The 20138-nt window shown below is 49.5% G+C and overlaps 1 protein-coding gene across 48 annotated transcripts in view; it reads left to right on the top strand.

Moving 5' to 3' along the window:
* lrrc69 (leucine rich repeat containing 69) overlaps positions 1 to 1669 on the top strand; it is a 28446-nt gene extending 26777 nt beyond the window's left edge. The window contains exons 8-12 of one of the 48 annotated variants that reach the window (XM_052472981.1): positions 129 to 418; positions 453 to 622; positions 691 to 707; positions 981 to 1014; positions 1066 to 1669. In XM_052472981.1, coding sequence (XP_052328941.1) covers positions 129 to 236 — 108 coding nt within the window. In that variant the 3' untranslated portion in view covers positions 237 to 418; positions 453 to 622; positions 691 to 707; positions 981 to 1014; positions 1066 to 1669. Of the gene's footprint in view, positions 1 to 128; positions 793 to 963 lie in introns of all 48 variants that reach the window. The other 47 variants (XM_052472980.1, XM_052472978.1, XM_052472977.1 and 44 more) reach the window with 47 other exon arrangements.
* The last annotated feature ends 18469 nt before the right edge of the window (positions 1670 to 20138 follow it).

Raw genomic sequence — 20138 nt, 5'->3', positions numbered from 1 at the left:
CCAATCGTTGGTGTGGTGAAAGGTAAACACCTCTTCCTAATACATCACTGGTTTCAATGGTATACAATCTGTAGACACATAGCAGCACGTATAAAGCCAAGCAACTGTCTCACTGATCTCTCCTTCAGGACATGAAGATGAGCCGTCCTCAGACCGTCCCTGTACGTGTTCTCCTCTGTTCTTACAAGTGCTTCAATAAGAGCGGACATTCATACTATGGTGTCGCGTCTGTATGAAGAGGTACTTCTATTAAAACATGTGTTTGATGTAATTATAAGGAAGTGGACCCTGTTCTTTCAATCCAATATGCATTGTCTGCTTGTCCACCAGGTGGCAGCAGAGGACCATAGTAAGAGACCAGACTCCTGACACAATATCATAAGGCCAAAACAATGAACTAGGTTGGACAGAGAGCGAGGTTGGACAGAGAGCTTGGTTGGACAGAGATCTAGGTTGGACAGAGAGCTAGGTTGGACAGAGAGCTAGGTTGGACAGAGAGCTAGGTTGGACAGAGAGCTAGGTTGGACAGAGAGCTAGGTTGGACAGAGAGCTAGGTTGGACAGAGAGCTAGGTTGGACAGAGAGCTAGGTTGGACAGAGAGCTAGGTTGGACAGAGAGCTAGGTTGGCCAGAGAGCTAGGTTGGACAGAGAGCTAGGTTGGACAGAGAGCTAGGTTGGACAGAGAGCTAGGTTGGACAGAGAGCTAGGTTGGACAGAGAGCTAGGTTGGACAGAGAGCTAGGTTGGACAGAGAGCTAGGTTGGACAGAGAGCTAGGTTGGCCAGAGAGCTAGGTTGGACAGAGAGCTAAAGAGTAGGTTGGACAGAGAGCTAGGTTGGACAACATTGTTCACTATAGTATTGGACAGAGAGCTAGGTTGGACAGAGAGCTAACACTTTGGACAGAGAGCTAGATTGGCCAGACAGCTAGGTTGGCCAGAGAGCTATGTTGGACAGTGAGCTAGGTTGGACAGACAGCTAGGTTGGCCAGAGAGCTAGGTTGGACAGAGAGCTAGGTTGGCCAGAGAGCTAGGTTGGACAGAGAGCTAGGTTGGCCAGAGAGCTAGGTTGGACAGAGAGCTAGGTTGGACAGTTATAGACATGTTATTACCAGGATGGTCCATTGATCTGTTCAGTTATAGACATGTTATTACCAGGATGGTCCATTGATCTGTTCAGTTATAGACATGTTATTACCAGGATGGTCCATTGATCTGTTCAGTTATAGACATGTTATTACCAGGATGGTCCATTGATCTGTTGTTCAGTTATAGACATGTTATTACCAGGATGGTCCATTGATCTGTTCAGTTATAGACATGTTATTACCAGGATGGTCCATTGATCTGTTCAGTTATAGACATGTTATTACCAGGATGGTCCATTGATCTGTGTGTTCAGTTATAGACATGTTATTACCAGGATGGTCCATTGATCTGTTCAGTTATAGACATGTTATTACCAGGATGGTCCATTGATCTGTTCAGTTATAGACATGTTATTACCAGGATGGTCCATTGATCTGTTCAGTTATAGACATGTTATTACCAGGATGGTCCATTGATCTGTTCAGTTATAGACATGTTATTACCAGGATGGTCCATTGATCTGTTCAGTTATAGACATGTTATTACCAGGATGGTCCATTGATCTGTTCAGTTATAGACATGTTATTACTGTCCATTGTCTGTTCAGTTATAGACATGTTATTACCAGGATGGTCCATTGATCTGTGTGTTCAGTTATGGACATGTTATTACCAGGATGGTCCATTGATCTGTTCAGTTATAGTTCAGTGGTATTGATCTGTTCATTATAGACATTATTACCAGGATGGTCCATTGATCTGTTCAGTTATAGACATGTTATTACCAGGATGGTCCATTGATCTGTTCAGTTATAGACATGTTATTACCAGGATGGTCCATTGATCTGTGTGTTCAGTTATAGACATGTTATTACCAGGATGGTCCATTGATCTGTGTGTTCAGTTATAGACATGTTATTACCATATTATAATTACAGACTTGAGAAATGTACTTCGAGGCTATTGCATTAATATTTTTGTTAAAATATGTTCCACAATTAAATATCTAAATATATTTTAATACTTTATACATGTTTACTAGATTTGTACACTTCCATCTGTTCACTGAGTCCTATTGTGTTATTCTCAGCGTACGGTGATCTTTCCATCTCCATTCTCCCTCTCAGGCCGATGGCATCTGTTCATTCCAATCAGAGAGAGAGAAGTGAATTCCTCCTCGTTCCCTCCAGAGTACAGAGAGAGAGAAGTGAATTCCTCCTCGTTCCCTCCAGAGTACAGAGAGAGAGAAGTGAATTCCTCCTCGTTCCCTCCAGAGTACAGAGAGAGAGAAGTGAATTCCTCCTCATTCCCTCCAGAGTACAGAGAGAGAGAAGTGAATTCCTCCTCATTCCCTCCAGAGTACAGAGAGAGAAGTGAATTCCTCTGGGTTAATTCCTCCTCATTCCCTCCAGAGTACAGAGAGAGAGAAGTGAATTCCTCTGGGTTAATTCCTCCTCGTTCCCTCCAGAGTACAGAGAGAGAGAAGTGAATTCCTCTGGGTTAATTCCTCCTCATTCCCTCCAGAGTACAGAGACCTCAGCTTGTTGTAGTGTCTACAGACAGACAGAGTTGGGTCTGGCTCATTAATTATGCATAAGGTTTAATTGCAAACCCATAAATGAATGACTTTGGACTGATTTAGAGCAGGGGAACCATACATCTCTGCAAAAATAAATAAATAAAGACAACTAATTGATGAATAATTAAGGCCGTGCGCGGAAGGACGGCTCGTAGCTCAGAGCTACAGGGCATATTTGTGACATTTCGTTTCAATCAATTCCAAAGCACTAGTCGGGTTGGGAGGGAAAGTGCACTTAGAAGAGAGACAGCCTTGACAGAGTAACAGAGAGGATGTCCTGAGAGAGTAACAGAGAGGATGTCCTGAGAGACAGCCTTGACAGAGGATCAGAGAGGATGTCCTGAGAGAGGAACAGAGAGGATGTCCTGAGAGAGGAACAGAGAGGATGTCCTGAGAGAGTAACAGAGAGGATGTCCTGAGAGACAGCCTTGACAGAGGATCAGAGAGACGGCCTTGACAGAGGAACAGAGAGGATGTCCCGAGAGAGACAGCCTTGACAGAGGAACAGAGAGGATGTCCTTGACAGAGGAACAGAGAGGATGTCCTGAGAGACGGTCTTGACAGAGGAACAGAGAGGATGTCCCGAGAGAGACAGCCTTGACAGAGGAACAGAGAGGATGTCCTTGACAGAGGAATAGAGAGGATGTCCTGAGAGAGACAGCCTTGACAGAGGAACAGAGAGGATGTCCTGAGAGAGACAGCCTTGACAGAGGAACAGAGAGGATGTCCTTGACAGAGGAACGGAGAGGATGTCCTGAGAGAGACAGCCTTGACAGAGGGACAGAGAGGATGTCCTGAGAGATGACCTTGACAGAGGAACAGAGAGGATGTCCTGAGAGAGACAGCCTTGACAGAGGAACAGAGAGGATGTCCTGAGAGATGACCTTGACAGAGGAATAGAGAGGATGTCCTGAGAGAGACAGCCTTGACAGAGGAACAGAGAGGATGTCCTGAGAGAGACAGCCTTTACAGAGGGACAGAGAGGATGTCCTGAGAGAGACAGCCTTGACAGAGGGACAGAGAGGATGTCCTGAGAGAGACAGCCTTGACAGAGGGACAGAGAGGATGTCCTGAGAGAGACAGCCTTGACAGAGGAACAGAGAGGATGTCCTGAGAGAGACAGCCTTGACAGAGGGACAGAGAGGATGTCCTGAGAGAGACAGCCTTGACAGAGGGACAGAGAGGATGTCCTGAGAGATGACCTTGACAGAGGAATAGAGAGGATGTCCTGAGAGAGACAGCCTTGACAGAGGAACAGAGAGGATGTCCTGAGAGAGACAGCCTTTACAGAGGGACAGAGAGGATGTCCTGAGAGAGACAGCCTTGACAGAGGGACAGAGAGGATGTCCCGAGAGAGACAGTCTTGACAGAGGGACAGAGAGGATGACCCTGAGAGATTACCTTGACAGAGGGACAGAGAGGATGTCCTGAGAGAGACAGCCTTGACAGAGGAACAGAGAGGATGTCCTGAGAGAGACAGCCTTGACAGAGGGACAGAGAGGATGTCCTGAGAGAGACAGCCTTGACAGAGGGACAGAGAGGATGTCCTGAGAGAGACGACCTTGACAGAGGAACTAGGGTTGTTCTCATACAGGGTCGCAGTCATATTTAATGGCTTTTACTCAGGCCCCGAACGGACAGGCAGACATTACATTACATTACATTACATTACATTACGAGACCCTGCACTCGCTGTCCTATATGTACCAAATGTAATTCACAGTGTGTCCATAATGTACCATTAACCCTGGTAATGTGGAGACCACACCTGTTTTAATGTGTGTTTATTTTCTCTTTCTACCCCCAAGTCACAACCAAACCAGGGCACGCTGGAGTGTGAGTGTGTGTGTGCATGCGTGCGTGTGTGTGTGTGTGTGCATGTGCGAGTGCGTGTGTTTGTTGTGCACACGCGTGTGCGTGTACCATCTGATGTCTTCCTGGGAGAGTTAGAGGCAGGTCACTGCATGGCCCTGTCCTCAGGAGAAAGGACATGAGAGATTATTGTGTGTGTGTGTGTGTGTGTGTGTGTGTGTGTGTGTGTGTGTGTGTGTGTGTGTGTGTGTGTGTGTGTGTGTGTGTGTGTGTGTGTGTGTGTGTGTGTGTGTGTGTGTGTGTGTGTGTGTGTGTGTGTGTGTGTGTGTGTGTGTGTGTGTGTGTGTAGAAAGGGCATGAGAGATTATTGTGTGTGTGAGCGTGTGTGTTTGTGTAGAAAGGGCATGAGAGATTATTGTGTGTGTGAGCGTGTGTGTGTGTGTGTTTGTGTAGAAAGGGCATGAGAGATGAACATTTTGCATTATCCCAGACCAGGCAGCAGATGTTGGGTCCTGCAGCAGCACAGAGAGGCCTGGGGCTGTGTCTGGTGTCAGACCACTGTTTGTCTGCCTCTGTCATGGCACCCTATGCCCTATATAGTACACTCCTTTTGACCGGGGCCCATAAGGCTCTATAGGGACTCAGTCTTCCTCCACTTCTTCACAATAGGATCACTTTGTTCAGATAGATACACAGCCCTGCTAGTGTGTTTGTGAGAGAGAGAGGGAGACAGGCACACTGTTCATATGTTTATCAGACAGTCTGATCTATTCTACCGGGAGGGAATATAGTGAGAATATTTGTTGTTTTGTTAGGCTGCCTCGTGTTGTCGGGCTGCCTCGTGTTGTCGGGCAGCCTCGTGGTGTTGGGACGCCTCGTGGTGTTGGGACGCCTCGTGGTGTTGGGACGCCTCGTGGTGTTGGGACGCCTCGTGGTGTTGGGCCGCCTCGTGGTGTTGGGCCGCCTCGTGGTGTTGGGACGCCTCGTGGTGTTGGGACGCCTCGTGGTGTTGGGACGCCTCGTGGTGTTGGGCTGCCTCGTGGTGTTGGGCTGCCTCGTGGTGTTTGGACGCCTCGTGTTGTTAGGCTGCCTCGTGGTGTTAGGCTGCCTCGTGGTGTTAGGCTGCCTCATGGTGTTTGGACGCCTCGTGTTGTTAGGCTGCCTCGTGGTGTTAGGCTGCCTCGTGGTGTTAGGCTGCCTCATGGTGTTGGGACGCCTCGTGGTGTTGGGCTGCCTCGTGGTGTTGGGCTGCCTCGTGGTGTTGGGCTGCCTCGTGGTGTTAGGCTGCCTCGTGGTGTTGGGCCGCCTCGTGTTGTTAGGCTGCCTCATGGTGTTTGGACGCCTCGTGTTGTTAGGCTGCCTCGTGTTGTTAGGCTGCCTCATGGTGTTTGGACGCCTCGTGTTGTTAGGCTGCCTCGTGTTGTTAGGCTGCCTCATGGTGTTTGGACGCCTCGTGTTGTTAGGCTGCCTCGTGGTGTTAGGCTGCCTCGTGGTGTTAGGCTGCCTCGTGGTGTTAGGCTGCCTCATGGTGTTAGGCTGCCTCGTGGTGTTAGGCTGCCTCGTGCTGTTCTTACATTATAATGTATTGGTGCTGTGATCGAATACACATCGGCTACGGAGAGCTTAATCACACAGTCGTCCCGGAACAGCTGGTGCTCTCATGCATGCTTCAGTTTTGCTTGCCTCGAAGCGAACATAAAAGCCATTTCGCCCGTCTGGTAGGCTCGCGTCACTGGGCAGCTCACGGCTGGGTTTCCCTTTGTAGTCCGTTGTAGTTTTTCAAGTCCTGCCACATCCCACGAGTGTCAGAGCCGATGTAGCAGGATTCAATATTAATCCTGTATTGGCGCTTTGCCTGTTTGATGGTTCGTCTGAGGGCGTAGCGTGATTTCATATAAATTCATATAATTATATAATTTCATATAATCCACCTGATTCGTGTCCCGAAACCGGCAGCTCTAGCCTAGCTAGAGTAAGAGTCTTGGTGGTTCCAAACATATTCCTTTTAAGAATGATGGAGGCCACTGTGTTCTTGGGGACCTTCAATGCTGTAGAATGATGGAGGCCACTGTGTTCTTGGGGACCTTCAATGCTGTAGAATGATGGAGGCCACTGTGTTCTTGGGGACCTTCAATGCTGTAGAATGATGGAGGCCACTGTGTTCTTGGGGACCTTCAATGCTGCAGAATGATGGAGGCCACTGTGTTCTTGGGGACCTTCAATGCTGTAGAATGATGGAGGCCACTGTGTTCTTGGGGACCTTCAATGCTGCAGAAATGTTTTGGTACACTTTCCCAGATCTGTGCCTCGAAACAACCCTGTCTCGGGAGCTCTACGGACAATTCCTTCAACCTCATGTCTTGGTTTTTGCTCTGTCAACGGTTTAGGTGCTGGGTTTAGGGGCTGGGTTTAGGTACTGGGTTTAGGGGCTGGGTTTAGGTACTGGGTTTAGGGGCTGGGTTTAGGCTGGGTTTAGGGGCTGGGTTTAGGGGCTGGGTTTAGGGGCTTGGTTTTGGCTGGGTTTAGGGGCTGGGTTTAGGGGCTTGGTTTTGGCTGGGTTTAGGGGCTGGGTTTAGGGGCTTGGTTTAGGCTGGGTTTAGGGGCTGGGTTTAGGAGCTTGGTTTAGGCTGGGTTTAGGGGCTGTGTTTAGGCGCTGGGTTTAGGCTGGGTTTAGGGGCTTGGTTTAGGCTGGGTTTAGGTGCTGGGTTTAGGAGCTTGGTTTCGGCTGGGTTTAGGGGCTGGGTTTCGGCTGATGTTTTAGATACAGGCTGGTCTGTATGTCTTGCTGTTCAGCCCATCATTTAAAATAATATGTTTTTATTGTTTCTTTTTTATAGCAAACAGCAAGAACACAATTCACATGTTTCTATTAAATAACATTATTTATGAGTATATTTCACAGAAATTAGTCACTGAAAGTTTTCCCAGTTTAATGTCCCGTGGAAAATCACCTCTGAACACGACTCGAGTTGACTCGAGTTCACCAAGTCACTTGAAATGTTCAGTTCTCTACTACTCTCTCTGAGAGTTATTAAAATGAGTGTCATTGATTGGGGCTCCTCTCTGTATTAGAGTCTTGTGCCCTGAGCAAAGGGAGAACAACAGCCAGTCAATACCATCTGCTGAGTTACTGACCGACTGTCTCTCTGTCTGCCAGACTTCCAAGCACAATGCACACACACATACACACCCCAATCACTGGAATCTTTTCACGTGTCCCAAATGGCACCCTAATTCCTATGTAGTGCACTTGTCTTTGGTCAAAAGTAGTGCACTATATAGGGAACAGGTAACCATTTGGAACACACGTGGAATCTATTGTATGACAGATTCCGTATCCAGCTGTTGGCAAAGTATCAGGGCATTGTCTGTCAGTGTGACAGCTGTGCTATCAATCCTGTTTATCTTTTAATACATCGCTTTACCTGCTGGTGGACAGTAGGGGGCAGTATATTTCTCTGTGGAAGAAGCTCGCTACTCGACTCGCTTCCTTCCACAGCACAGGAATTCAGATGTTTGGAGATATAGGGATTTTAAATACGCAAAGTGAGAATGCTAGTAGGCTACACGAGGCGAAACTAGACATCGTCATTCCTGAAATCTAAATAGCAGATCAGGCTCAACAGATGACTATTCTAATTAATAAGTGTGACCGATATGAGAAAGATTAAAGATTGATGCCTATCAGAGAATACATACAATAGAGACATCTGGGCGATCAGTCACTCCATCTATCAGACATCTGGACGATCAGTCACTCCATCTATCAGACATCTGGACGATCAGTCACTCCATCTATCAGACATCTGGACGATCAGTCACTCCATCTAAATAAAAGAGCCCAGAAATGTCCCATTTGCACTAAAAGCTTATTTCTCTCCAATGTTGTGCACAAATTAGTTTACATCACTGTTAGTGAGCATTGCTCATTTGCTCACCCCTGGTCATCTCTACTGCCTCTGATCTGGAGGACTCACTAAACAGAGAACATCCCTGGTCATCTCTACTGCCTCTGATCTGGAGGACTCACTAAACAGAGAACATCCCTGGTCATCCCTACTGTCTCTGATCTGGTGGACTCACTAAACAGAGAACATCCCTGGTCATCACTACTGCCTCTGATCTGGTGGACTCACTAAACAGAGAACATCCCTGGTCATCACTACTGCCTCTGATCTGGAGGACTCACTAAACAGAGAACATCCCTGGTCATCCCTACGGCCTCTGATCTGAATGACTCACTAAACAGAGAACATCCCTGGTCATCCCTACTCTGATCTGGAGGACTCACTAAACAGAGAACATCCCTGGTCATCCCTACTGCCTCTGATCTGGAGGACTCACTAAACACAGAACATCCCTGGTCATCCCTACTGCCTCTGATCTGGAGGACTCACTAAACACAGAACATCCCTGGTCATCCCTACTGCCTCTGATCTGGAGGACTCACTAAACAGAGAACATCCCTGGTCATCCCTACTGTCTCTGATCTGGAGGACTCACTAAACAGAGAACATCATCCCTACGTCATCTGAATGACTCACTAAACACTGAACATCCCTGGTCATCCCTACTGCCTCTGACTCACCCTGGTCATCCCTACGGCCTCTGAACAGAGAACATCCCTGGTCATCCCTACGGCCTCTGATCTGAATGACTCACTAAACAGAGAACATCCCTGGTCATCCCTACTGCCTCTGATCTGGAGGACTCACTAAACAGAGAACATCCCTGGTCATCCCTACGGCCTCTGATCTGAATGACTCACTAAACAGAGAACATCCCTGGTCATCCCTACGGCCTCTGATCTGAATGACTCACTAAACAGAGAACATCCCTGGTCATCCCTACGGCCTCTGATCTGAATGACTCACTAAACAGAGAACATCCCTGGTCATCCCTACTGCCTCTGATCTGGAGGACTCACTAAACAGAGGACATCCCTGGTCATCCCTACTGCCTCTGATCTGAATGACTCACTAAACAGAGAACATCCCTGGTCATCCCTATGGCCTCTGATCTGAATGACTCACTAAACACACATGATTAGTTTGTAAAGTGTTGAAGTGCCCCTGGCTAAAAACAATAAGAAAATGGTGCAGTCTGGTTTGCTTAATATAAGGAATTTGAAAACAATTCTACATTAACTTTGTGTTTTACTGGGTGACTTTCACTTTTGTAATTTTCTGTGAAGGTATCTTTACTTTTACTCAAGTATGAAAATTGGGTACTTTTTCCACCACTGGGTATAATCAGGTATAAGCTGCCAACAACGAACACAATTGCATTTTATCGATGGCAATTTGAATGTACAAAGACACCGTGATGAGATCCTGAGGCCCATTGTGGTGCCATTCATTCGCCGCCATCACCTCATGTTGCAGCATGATAATGTCGCAAGGATCTGTACAGAATTCCTGGAAGCTGAAAATGTCCCAGATCTTCCACGGCCTGCATACTCACCAGACATGTCACCCATTGAGCATGTTTGGGATGCTCTGGAGTGACGTGTATGACAGTGTGTCCCAGTTCCCTCCAACATACAGCTACTTCACACAGCCGTTGAGGAGGAGAGGAACAACATTCCACAGGCCACAATCAACAGCCTGATCAACTCTATACGAAGGCGATGTGTCTCGCTGCCTGAGGCAAATGGTGGACACACAATCAACAGCCTGATCAACTCTATGAGAAGGAGACGTGTCGAGCTGCGTGAGGCAAATGGTGGACACACCAGATACTGACTGGTTTTCTGATCAACACCAGATACTGACTGGTTTTCTGATCCACACCAGATACTGACTGGTTTTCTGATCAACACCAGATACTGACTGGTTTTCTGATCAACACCAGATACTGACTGGTTTTCTGATCCACACCAGATACTGACTGGTTTTCTGATCAACACCAGATACTGACTGGTTTTCTGATCACACCAGATACTGACTGGTTTTCTGATCACACCAGATACTGACTGGTTTTCTGATCAACACCAGATACTGACTGGGTTTCTGATCACACCAGATACTGACTGGTTTTCTGATCAACACCAGATACTGACTGGGTTTCTGATCCACACCAGATACTGACTGGTTTTATGATCAACACCAGATACTGACTGGTTTTCTGACAACCAGATACTGACTGGTTTATGATCAACACCAGATGCTGACTGGTTTTCTGATCAACACCAGATACTGACTGGTTTTCTGATCAACACCAGATACTGACTGGTTTTCTGATCACACCAGATACTGACTGGTTTTCTGATCAACACCAGATACTGACTGGTTTTCTGATCCACACCAGATACTGACTGGTTTTCTGATCAACACCAGATACTGACTGGTTTTCTGATCCACACCAGATACTGACTGGTTTTCTGATCCACACCAGATACTGACTGGTTTTCTGATCCACACCAGATACTGACTGGTTTTCTGATCCACACCAGATACTGACTGGTTTTCTGATCACACCAGATACTGACTGGTTTTCTGATCACACCAGATACTGACTGGTTTTCTGATCACACCAGATACTGACTGGTTTCTGATCAACACCAGATACTGACTGGTTTTCTGATCACACCAGATACTGACTGGTTTTCTGATCCACACCAGATACTGACTGGTTTTCTGATCAACACCAGATACTGACTGGTTTTCTGATCCACACCAGATACTGACTGGTTTTCTGATCAACACCAGATACTGACTGGTTTTCTGATCCACACCAGATACTGACTGGTTTTCTGATCCACACCAGATTTGACTGGTTTCTGTGATCAATAGATGTATACTGGTATTCTGATCATGTGACATCCAGATTAGGGACTACTGGTTTTCTGATGGCACAGATACTGACTGGTTTTCTGATCCAGACCAGATACTGACCCTGGTTCGAATCCAAATAAGACTTGCCTAGATAAATTAAGACTGGTCTTTTCAATTTAAAAAAAAATATGACTGGATTTAAAATGATTGCATGTTGCATACAGACTGGTTTTCTGATATTACACCAATACGAGACTGGTTTTCTGAAACACAGAGGCATACTGATGTTTTTGGGAAAGCCAGATACAGACCTATGTTTTCTGATCCCAACCCCATCACAGACCTATGGGGTTCTGATCAACCCCATCACAGACCTGACTGGTTTTCTGTTCCTAACCCCATACAGACCTATGGTTTTGATCCAACCCTAACCCCATCACAGACCTGACTGGTTTTCTGATCCCACCCCATCACAGACCTATGGGGTCTAACACACCCCATCACAGACTGGTTTTCTGGGATCCATCACAGCCCTATACCCTGGTTTCTCACAGACCTATGGGGTTTCTGATCAACCCTAACCCCATCACAGACCTATGTGGTCTAACCCTAACCCCATCACAGACCTATGGGGTCTAACCCTAACCCCATCACAGACCTATGGGGTCTAACCCTAACCCCATCACAGACCTATGGGGTCTAACCCTAACCCCATCACAGACCTATGGGGTCTAACCCTAACCCCATCACAGACCTATGGGGTCTAACCCTAACCCCATCACAGACCTATGGGGTCTAACCCTAACCCCATCACAGACCTATGGGGTCTAACCCTAACCCCATCACAGACCTATGGGGTCTAACCCTAACCCCATCACAGACCTATGGGTCTAACCCTAACCCCATCACAGACCTATGGGGTCTAACCCTAACCCCATCACAGACCTATGGGGTCTAACCCTAACCCCATCACAGACCTATGGGGTCTAACCCTAACCCCATCACAGACCTATGGGGTCTAACCCTAACCCCATCACAGACCTATGTGGTCTAACCCTAACCCCATCACAGACCTAACCCTAACCCCATCACAGACCTATGGGGTCTAACCCTAACCCCATCACAGACCTATGGGGTCTAACCCTAACCCCATCACAGACCTATGTGGTCTAACCCTAACCCCATCACAGACCTATGGGGTCTAACCCTAACCCCATCACAGACCTATGTGGTCTAACCCTAACCCCATCACAGACCTATGGGGTCTAACCCTAACCCCATCACAGACCTATGGGGTCTAACCCAAACCCCATCACAGACCTATGGGGTCTAACCCTAACCCCATCACAGACCTATGGGGTCTAACCCTAACCCCATCACAGACCTATGGGGTCTAACCCTAACCCCATCACAGACCTATGGGGTCTAACCCTAACCCCATCACAGACCTAAACCCTAACCCCATCACAGACCTATGGGGTCTAACCCTAACCCCATCACAGACCTATGGGGTCTAACCCTAACCCCATCACAGACCTATGGGGTCTAACCCTAACCCCATCACAGACCTATGGGGTCTAACCCTAACCCCATCACAGACCTATGGGGTCTAACCCTAACCCCATCACAGACCTATGGGGTCTAACCCTAACCCCATCACAGACCTATGGGGTCTAACCCTAACCCCATCACAGACCTATGGGGTCTAACCCTAACCCCATCACAGACCTATGGGGTCTAACCCTAACCCCATCACAGACCTATGGGGTCTAACCCTAACCCCATCACAGACCTATGGGGTCTAACCCTAACCCCATCACAGACCTATGGGGTCTAACCCTAACCCCATCACAGACCTATGGGGTCTAACCCTAACCCCATCACAGACCTATGGGGTCTAACCCTAACCCCATCACAGACCTATGGGGTCTAACCCTAACCCCATCACAGACCTATGGGGTCTAACCAGACCTAACCCCATCACAGACCTATGGGGTCTAACCCTAACCCCATCACAGACCTATGGGGTCTAACCCTAACCCCATCACAGACCTATGGGGTCTAACCCCTAACCCCATCACAGACCTATGGGGTCTAACCCTAACCCCATCACAGACCTATGGGGTCTAACCCTAACCCCATCACAGACCTATGGGGTCTAACCCTAACCCCATCACAGACCTATGGGGTCTAACCCTAACCCCATCACAGACCTATGGGGTCTAACCCTAACCCCATCACAGACCTATGGGGTCTAACCCTAACCCCATCACAGACCTATGGGGTCCCCATCACAGACCTATGGGTCTAACCCTAACCCCATCACAGACCTATGGGGTCTAACCCCCCCATCACAGACCTATGGGGTCTAACCCTAACCCCATCACAGACCTATGGGGTCTAACCCTAACCCCATCACAGACCTATGGGGTCTAACCCTAACCCCATCACAGACCTATGGGGTCTAACCCTAACCCCATCACACACCTATGGGTCTAACCCTAACCCCATCACAGACCTATGGGGTCTAACCCTAACCCCATCACAGACCTATGGGGTCTAACCCTAACCCCATCACAGACCTATGGGGTCTAACCCTAACCCCATCACAGACCTATGGGGTCTAACCCTAACCCCATCACAGACCTATGGGGTCTAACCCTAACCCCATCACAGACCTATGGGGTCTAACCCTAACCCCATCACAGACCTATGGGGTCTAACCCTAACCCCATCACAGACCTATGTGGTCTAACCCTAACCCCATCACAGACCTATGGGGTCTAACCCTAACCCCATCACAGACCTATGGGGGTCTAACCCTAACCCCATCACAGACCTATGGGGTCTAACCCTAACCCCATCACAGACCTATGGGGTCTAACCCTAACCCCATCACAGACCTATGGGGTCTAACCCTAACCCCATCACAGACCTATGGGGTCTAACCCTAACCCCATCACAGACCTATGGGGTCTAACCCTAACCCCATCACAGACCTATGTGGTCTAACCCTAACCCCATCACAGACCTATGTGGTCTAACCCTAACCCCATCACAGACCTATGGGGTCTAACCCTAACCCCATCACAGACCTATGGGGTCTAACCCTAACCCCATCACAGACCTATGGGGTCTAACCCTAACCCCATCACAGACCTATGGGGTCTAACCCTAACCCCATCACAGACCTATGGGGTCTAACCCTAACCCCATCACAGACCTATGGGGTCTAACCCTAACCCCATCACAGACCTATGGGGTCTAACCCTAACCCCATCACAGACCTATGGGGTCTAACCCTAACCCCATCACAGACCTATGGGGTCTAACCCCCCATCAACCCCATCACAGACCTATGGGGTCTAACCCTAACCCCATCACAGACCTATGAACCCTAACCCCATCACAGACCTATGGGGTCTAACCCTAACCCCATCACAGACCTATGGGGTCTAACCCTAACCCCATCACAGACCTATGGGGTCTAACCCCCTAACCCCATCACAGACCTATGGGGTCTAACCCCTAACCCCATCACAGACCTATGGGGTCTAACCCTAACCCCATCACAGACCTATGGGGTCTAACCCTAACCCCATCACAGACCTATGGGGTCTAACCCTAACCCCATCACAGACCTATGGGGTCTAACCCTAACCCCATCACAGACCTATGGGGTCTAACCCTAACCCCATCACAGACCTATGGGGTCTAACCCTAACCCCATCACAGACCTATGGGGTCTAACCCTAACCCCATCACAGACCTATGGGGTCTAACCCTAACCCCATCACAGACCTATGGGGTCTAACCCTAACCCCATCACAGACCTATGGGGTCTAACCCTAACCCCATCACAGACCTATGGGGTCTAAACCCCATCAACCCCATCACAGACCTATGGGGTCTAACCCTAACCCCATCACAGACCTATGACCCCTAACCCCATCACAGACCTATGGGGTCTAACCCTAACCCCATCACAGACCTATGGGGTCTAACCCTAACCCCATCACAGACCTATGGGGTCTAACCCTAACCCCATCACAGACCTATGGGGTCTAACCCTAACCCCATCACAGACCTATGGGGTCTAACCCTAACCCCATCACAGACCGGTCTAACCCTAACCCCATCACAGACCTATGTGGTCTAACCCTAACCCCATCACAGACCTATGGGGTCTAACCCTAACCCCATCACAGACCTATGGGGTCTAACCCTAACCCCATCACAGACCTATGGGGTCTAACCCTAACCCCATCACAGACCTATGGGGTCTAACCCTAACCCCATCACAGACCTATGGGGTCTAACCCCATCACACCCCATCATCACAGACCTATGGGGTCTAACCCTAACCCCATCACAGACCTATGGGGTCTAACCCTAACCCCATCACAGACCTATGGGGTCTAACCCTAACCCCATCACAGACCTATGGGGTCTAACCCTAACCCCATCACAGACCTATGGGGTCTAACCCTAACCCCATCACAGACCTATGGGGTCTAACCCTAACCCCATCACAGACCTATGTGGTCTAACCCTAACCCCATTACAGACCTATGGGGTCTAACCCTAACCCCATCACAGACCTATGGGGGTCTAACCCTAACCCCATCACAGACCTATGGGGTCTAACCCTAACCCCATCACAGACCTATGGGGTCTAACCCTAACCCCATCACAGACCTATGGGGTCTAACCCTAACCCCATCACAGACCTATGGGGTCTAACCCTAACCCCATCACAGACCTATGGGGTCTAACCCTAACCCCATCACAGACCTATGGGGTCTAACCCTAACCCCATCACAGACCTATGGGGCTCCAACCCTAACCCCATCAACCCCATCACAGACCTATGTGGTCTAACCCTAACCCCATCACAGACCTATGTGGTCTAACCCTAACCCCATCACAGACCTATGTGGTCTAACCCTAACCCCATCACAGACCTATGTGGTCTAACCCTAACCCCATCACAGACCTATGGGGTCTAACCCTAACCCCATCACAGACCTATGGGGTCTAACCCTAACCCCATCACAGACCTATGGGGTCTAACCCTAACCCCATCACAGACCTATGGGGTCTAACCCTAACCCCATCACAGACCTATGACCTATCACAGACCTATGGGGTCTAACCCTAACCCCATCACAGACCTATGGGGTCTAACCCTAACCCCATCACAGACCTATGGGGTCTAACCCTAACCCCATCACAGACCTATGGGGTCTAACCCTAACCCCTAACCCCATCACAGACCTATGGGGTCTAACCCTAACCCCATCACAGACCTATGGGCTCCAACCCTAACCCCATCACAGACCTATGGGGTCTAACCCTAACCCCATCACAGACCTATGGGGTCTAACCCTAACCCCATCACAGACCTATGGGGTCTAACCCTAACCCCATCACAGACCTATGGGGTCTAACCCTAACCCCATCACAGACCTATGGGGTCTAACCCTAACCCCATCACAGACCTATGGGGTCTAACCCCCATAACCCCATCACAGACCTATGGGGGGTCTAACCCTAACCCCATCACAGACCTATGGGGTCTAACCCTAACCCCATCACAGACCTATGGGGTCTAACCCTAACCCCATCACAGACCTAACCCCATCACAGACCTATGGGTCTAACCCTAACCCCATCACAGACCTATGGGGTCTAACCCTAACCCCATCACAGACCTATGGGGTCTAACCCCCCATCACAGACCTATGGGGTCTAACCCCATCACAGACCTATGGGGTCTAACCCTAACCCCATCACAGACCTATGGGGTCTAACCCTAACCCCATCACAGACCTATGGGGTCTAACCCTAACCCCATCACAGACCTATGGGGTCTAACCCTAACCCCATCACAGACCTATGGGGTCTAACCCTAACCCCATCACAGACCTATGGGGTCTAACCCTAACCCCATCACAGACCTATGGGGTCTAACCCTAACCCCATCACAGACCTATGGGGTCTAACCCTAACCCCATCACAGACCTATGGGGTCTAACCCTAACCCCATCACAGACCTATGGGGTCTAACCCTAACCCCATCACAGACCTATGGGGTCTAACCCTAACCCCATCACAGACCTATGGGGTCTAACCCTAACCCCATCACAGACCTATGGGGTCTAACCCTAACCCCATCACAGACCTATGGGGTCTAACCCTAACCCCATCACAGACCTATGGGGTCTAACCCTAACCCCATCACAGACCTATGGGGGCTAACCCTAACCCCATCACAGACCTATGGGGTCTAACCCCATAACCCCATCACAGACCTATGGGGTCTAACCCTAACCCCATCACAGACCTATGGGGCTCCCCTACCCCATCAACCCCATCACAGACCTATGGGGGTCTAACCCTAACCCCATCACAGACCTATGGGGTCTAACCCTAACCCCATCACAGACCTATGGGGTCTAACCCTAACCCCATCACAGACCTATGGGGTCTAACCCTAACCCCATCACAGACCTATGGGGGTCTAACCCTAACCCCATCACAGACCTATGGGGTCTAACCCTAACCCCATCACAGACCTATGGGGTCTAACCCTAACCCCATCACAGACCTATGGGGTCTAACCCTAACCCCATCACAGACCTATGGGGGCCTAACCCTAACCCCATCACAGACCTATGGGGTCTAACCCTAACCCCATCACAGACCCCTAACCCCATCACAGACCTATGGGTCTAACCCTAACCCCATCACAGACCTATGGGGTCTAACCCCCCAACCCCCCATCACAGACCTATGGGGTCTAACCCTAACCCCATCACAGACCTATGGGGTCTAACCCTAACCCCATCACAGACCTATGTGGTCTAACCCTAACCCCATCACAGACCTATGGGGTCTAACCCTAACCCCATCACAGACCTATGGGGTCTAACCCTAACCCCATCACAGACCTATGGGGTCTAACCCTAACCCCATCACAGACCTATGGGGTCTAACCCTAACCCCATCACAGACCTATGGGGTCTAACCCCATAACCCCATCACAGACCTATGGGGTCTAACCCCCCATAACCCCATCACAGACCTATGGGGTCTAACCCTAACCCCATCACAGACCTATGGGGTCTAACCCTAACCCCATCACAGACCTATGGGGTCTAACCCTAACCCCATCACAGACCTATGGGGTCTAACCCTAACCCCATCACAGACCTATGGGGTCTAACCCTAACCCCATCACAGACCTATGGGGTCTAACCCTAACCCCATCACAGACCTATGGGGTCTAACCCTAACCCCATCACAGACCTATGGGGTCTAACCCTAACCCCATCACAGACCTATGGGGTCTAACCCTAACCCCATCACAGACCTATGGGGTCTAACCCTAACCCCATCACAGACCTATGGGGTCTAACCCTAACCCCATCACAGACCTATGGGGTCTAACCCTAACCCCATCACAGACCTATGGGGTCTAACCCTAACCCCATCACAGACCTATGGGGTCTAACCCTAACCCCATCACAGACCTATGGGGTCTAACCCTAACCCCATCACAGACCTATGGGGTCTAACCCTAACCCCATCACAGACCTATGGGGTCTAACCCTAACCCCATCACAGACCTATGGGGTCTAACCCTAACCCCATCACAGACCTATGGGGTCTAACCCTAACCCCATCACAGACCTATGGGGTAACCCCATCAACCCTAACCCCATCACAGACCTATGGGGTCTAACCCTAACCCCATCACAGACCTATGGGGTCTAACCCTAACCCCATCACAGACCTATGGGGTCTAACCCCATCAACCCCAACCCCAACATCACAGACCTATGACCTATGGGTCTAACCCTAACCCCATCACAGACCTATGGGGTCTAACCCTAACCCCATCACAGACCTATGGGGTCTAACCCTAACCCCATCACAGACCTATGGGGTCTAACCCTAACCCCATCACAGACCTATGGGGTCTAACCCTAACCCCATCACAGACCTATGGGGTCTAACCCTAACCCCATCACAGACCTATGGGGTCTAACCCTAACCCCATCACAGACCTATGGGGTCTAACCCTCAACCCCAACCCCATCACAGACCTATGGGGTCTAACCCTAACCCCATCACAGACCTATGGGGACCTCTCTAACCCTAACCCCATCACAGACCTATGGGGTCTAACCCTAACCCCATCACAGACCTATGGGGTCTAACCCTAACCCCATCACAGACCTATGGGGGCCTAACCCTAACCCCATCACAGACCTATGGGGTCTAACCCTAACCCCATCACAGACCTATGGGGTCTAACCCTAACCCCATCACAGACCTATGGGGTCTAACCCTAACCCCATCACAGACCTATGGGTCTAACCCTAACCCCATCACAGACCTATGGGGTCTAACCCTAACCCCATCACAGACCTATGGGGTCTAACCCTAACCCCATCACAGACCTATGGGGTCTAACCCTAACCCCATCACAGACCTATGGGGTCTAACCCTAACCCCATCACAGACCTATGGGGTCTAACCCTAACCCCATCACAGACCTATGGGGTCTAACCCTAACCCCATCACAGACCTATGGGGTCTAACCCTAACCCCATCACAGACCTATGGGGTCTAACCCTAACCCCATCACAGACCTATGGGGTCTAACCCTAACCCCATCACAGACCTATGGGGTCTAACCCTAACCCCATCACAGACCTATGGGGTCTAACCCTAACCCCATCACAGACCTATGGGGTCTAACCCTAACCCCATCACAGACCTATGGGGTCTAACCCTAACCCCATCACAGACCTATGGGGTCTAACCCTAACCCCATCACAGACCTATGGGGTCCATCAACCCTAACCCCATCACAGA

Source organism: Oncorhynchus keta, chromosome 20 (assembly GCF_023373465.1).
Source record: "Oncorhynchus keta strain PuntledgeMale-10-30-2019 chromosome 20, Oket_V2, whole genome shotgun sequence".
Classification (NCBI taxonomy): domain Eukaryota; kingdom Metazoa; phylum Chordata; class Actinopteri; order Salmoniformes; family Salmonidae; genus Oncorhynchus; species Oncorhynchus keta.
This window is presented reverse-complemented; position numbering and strand designations above follow the sequence as displayed.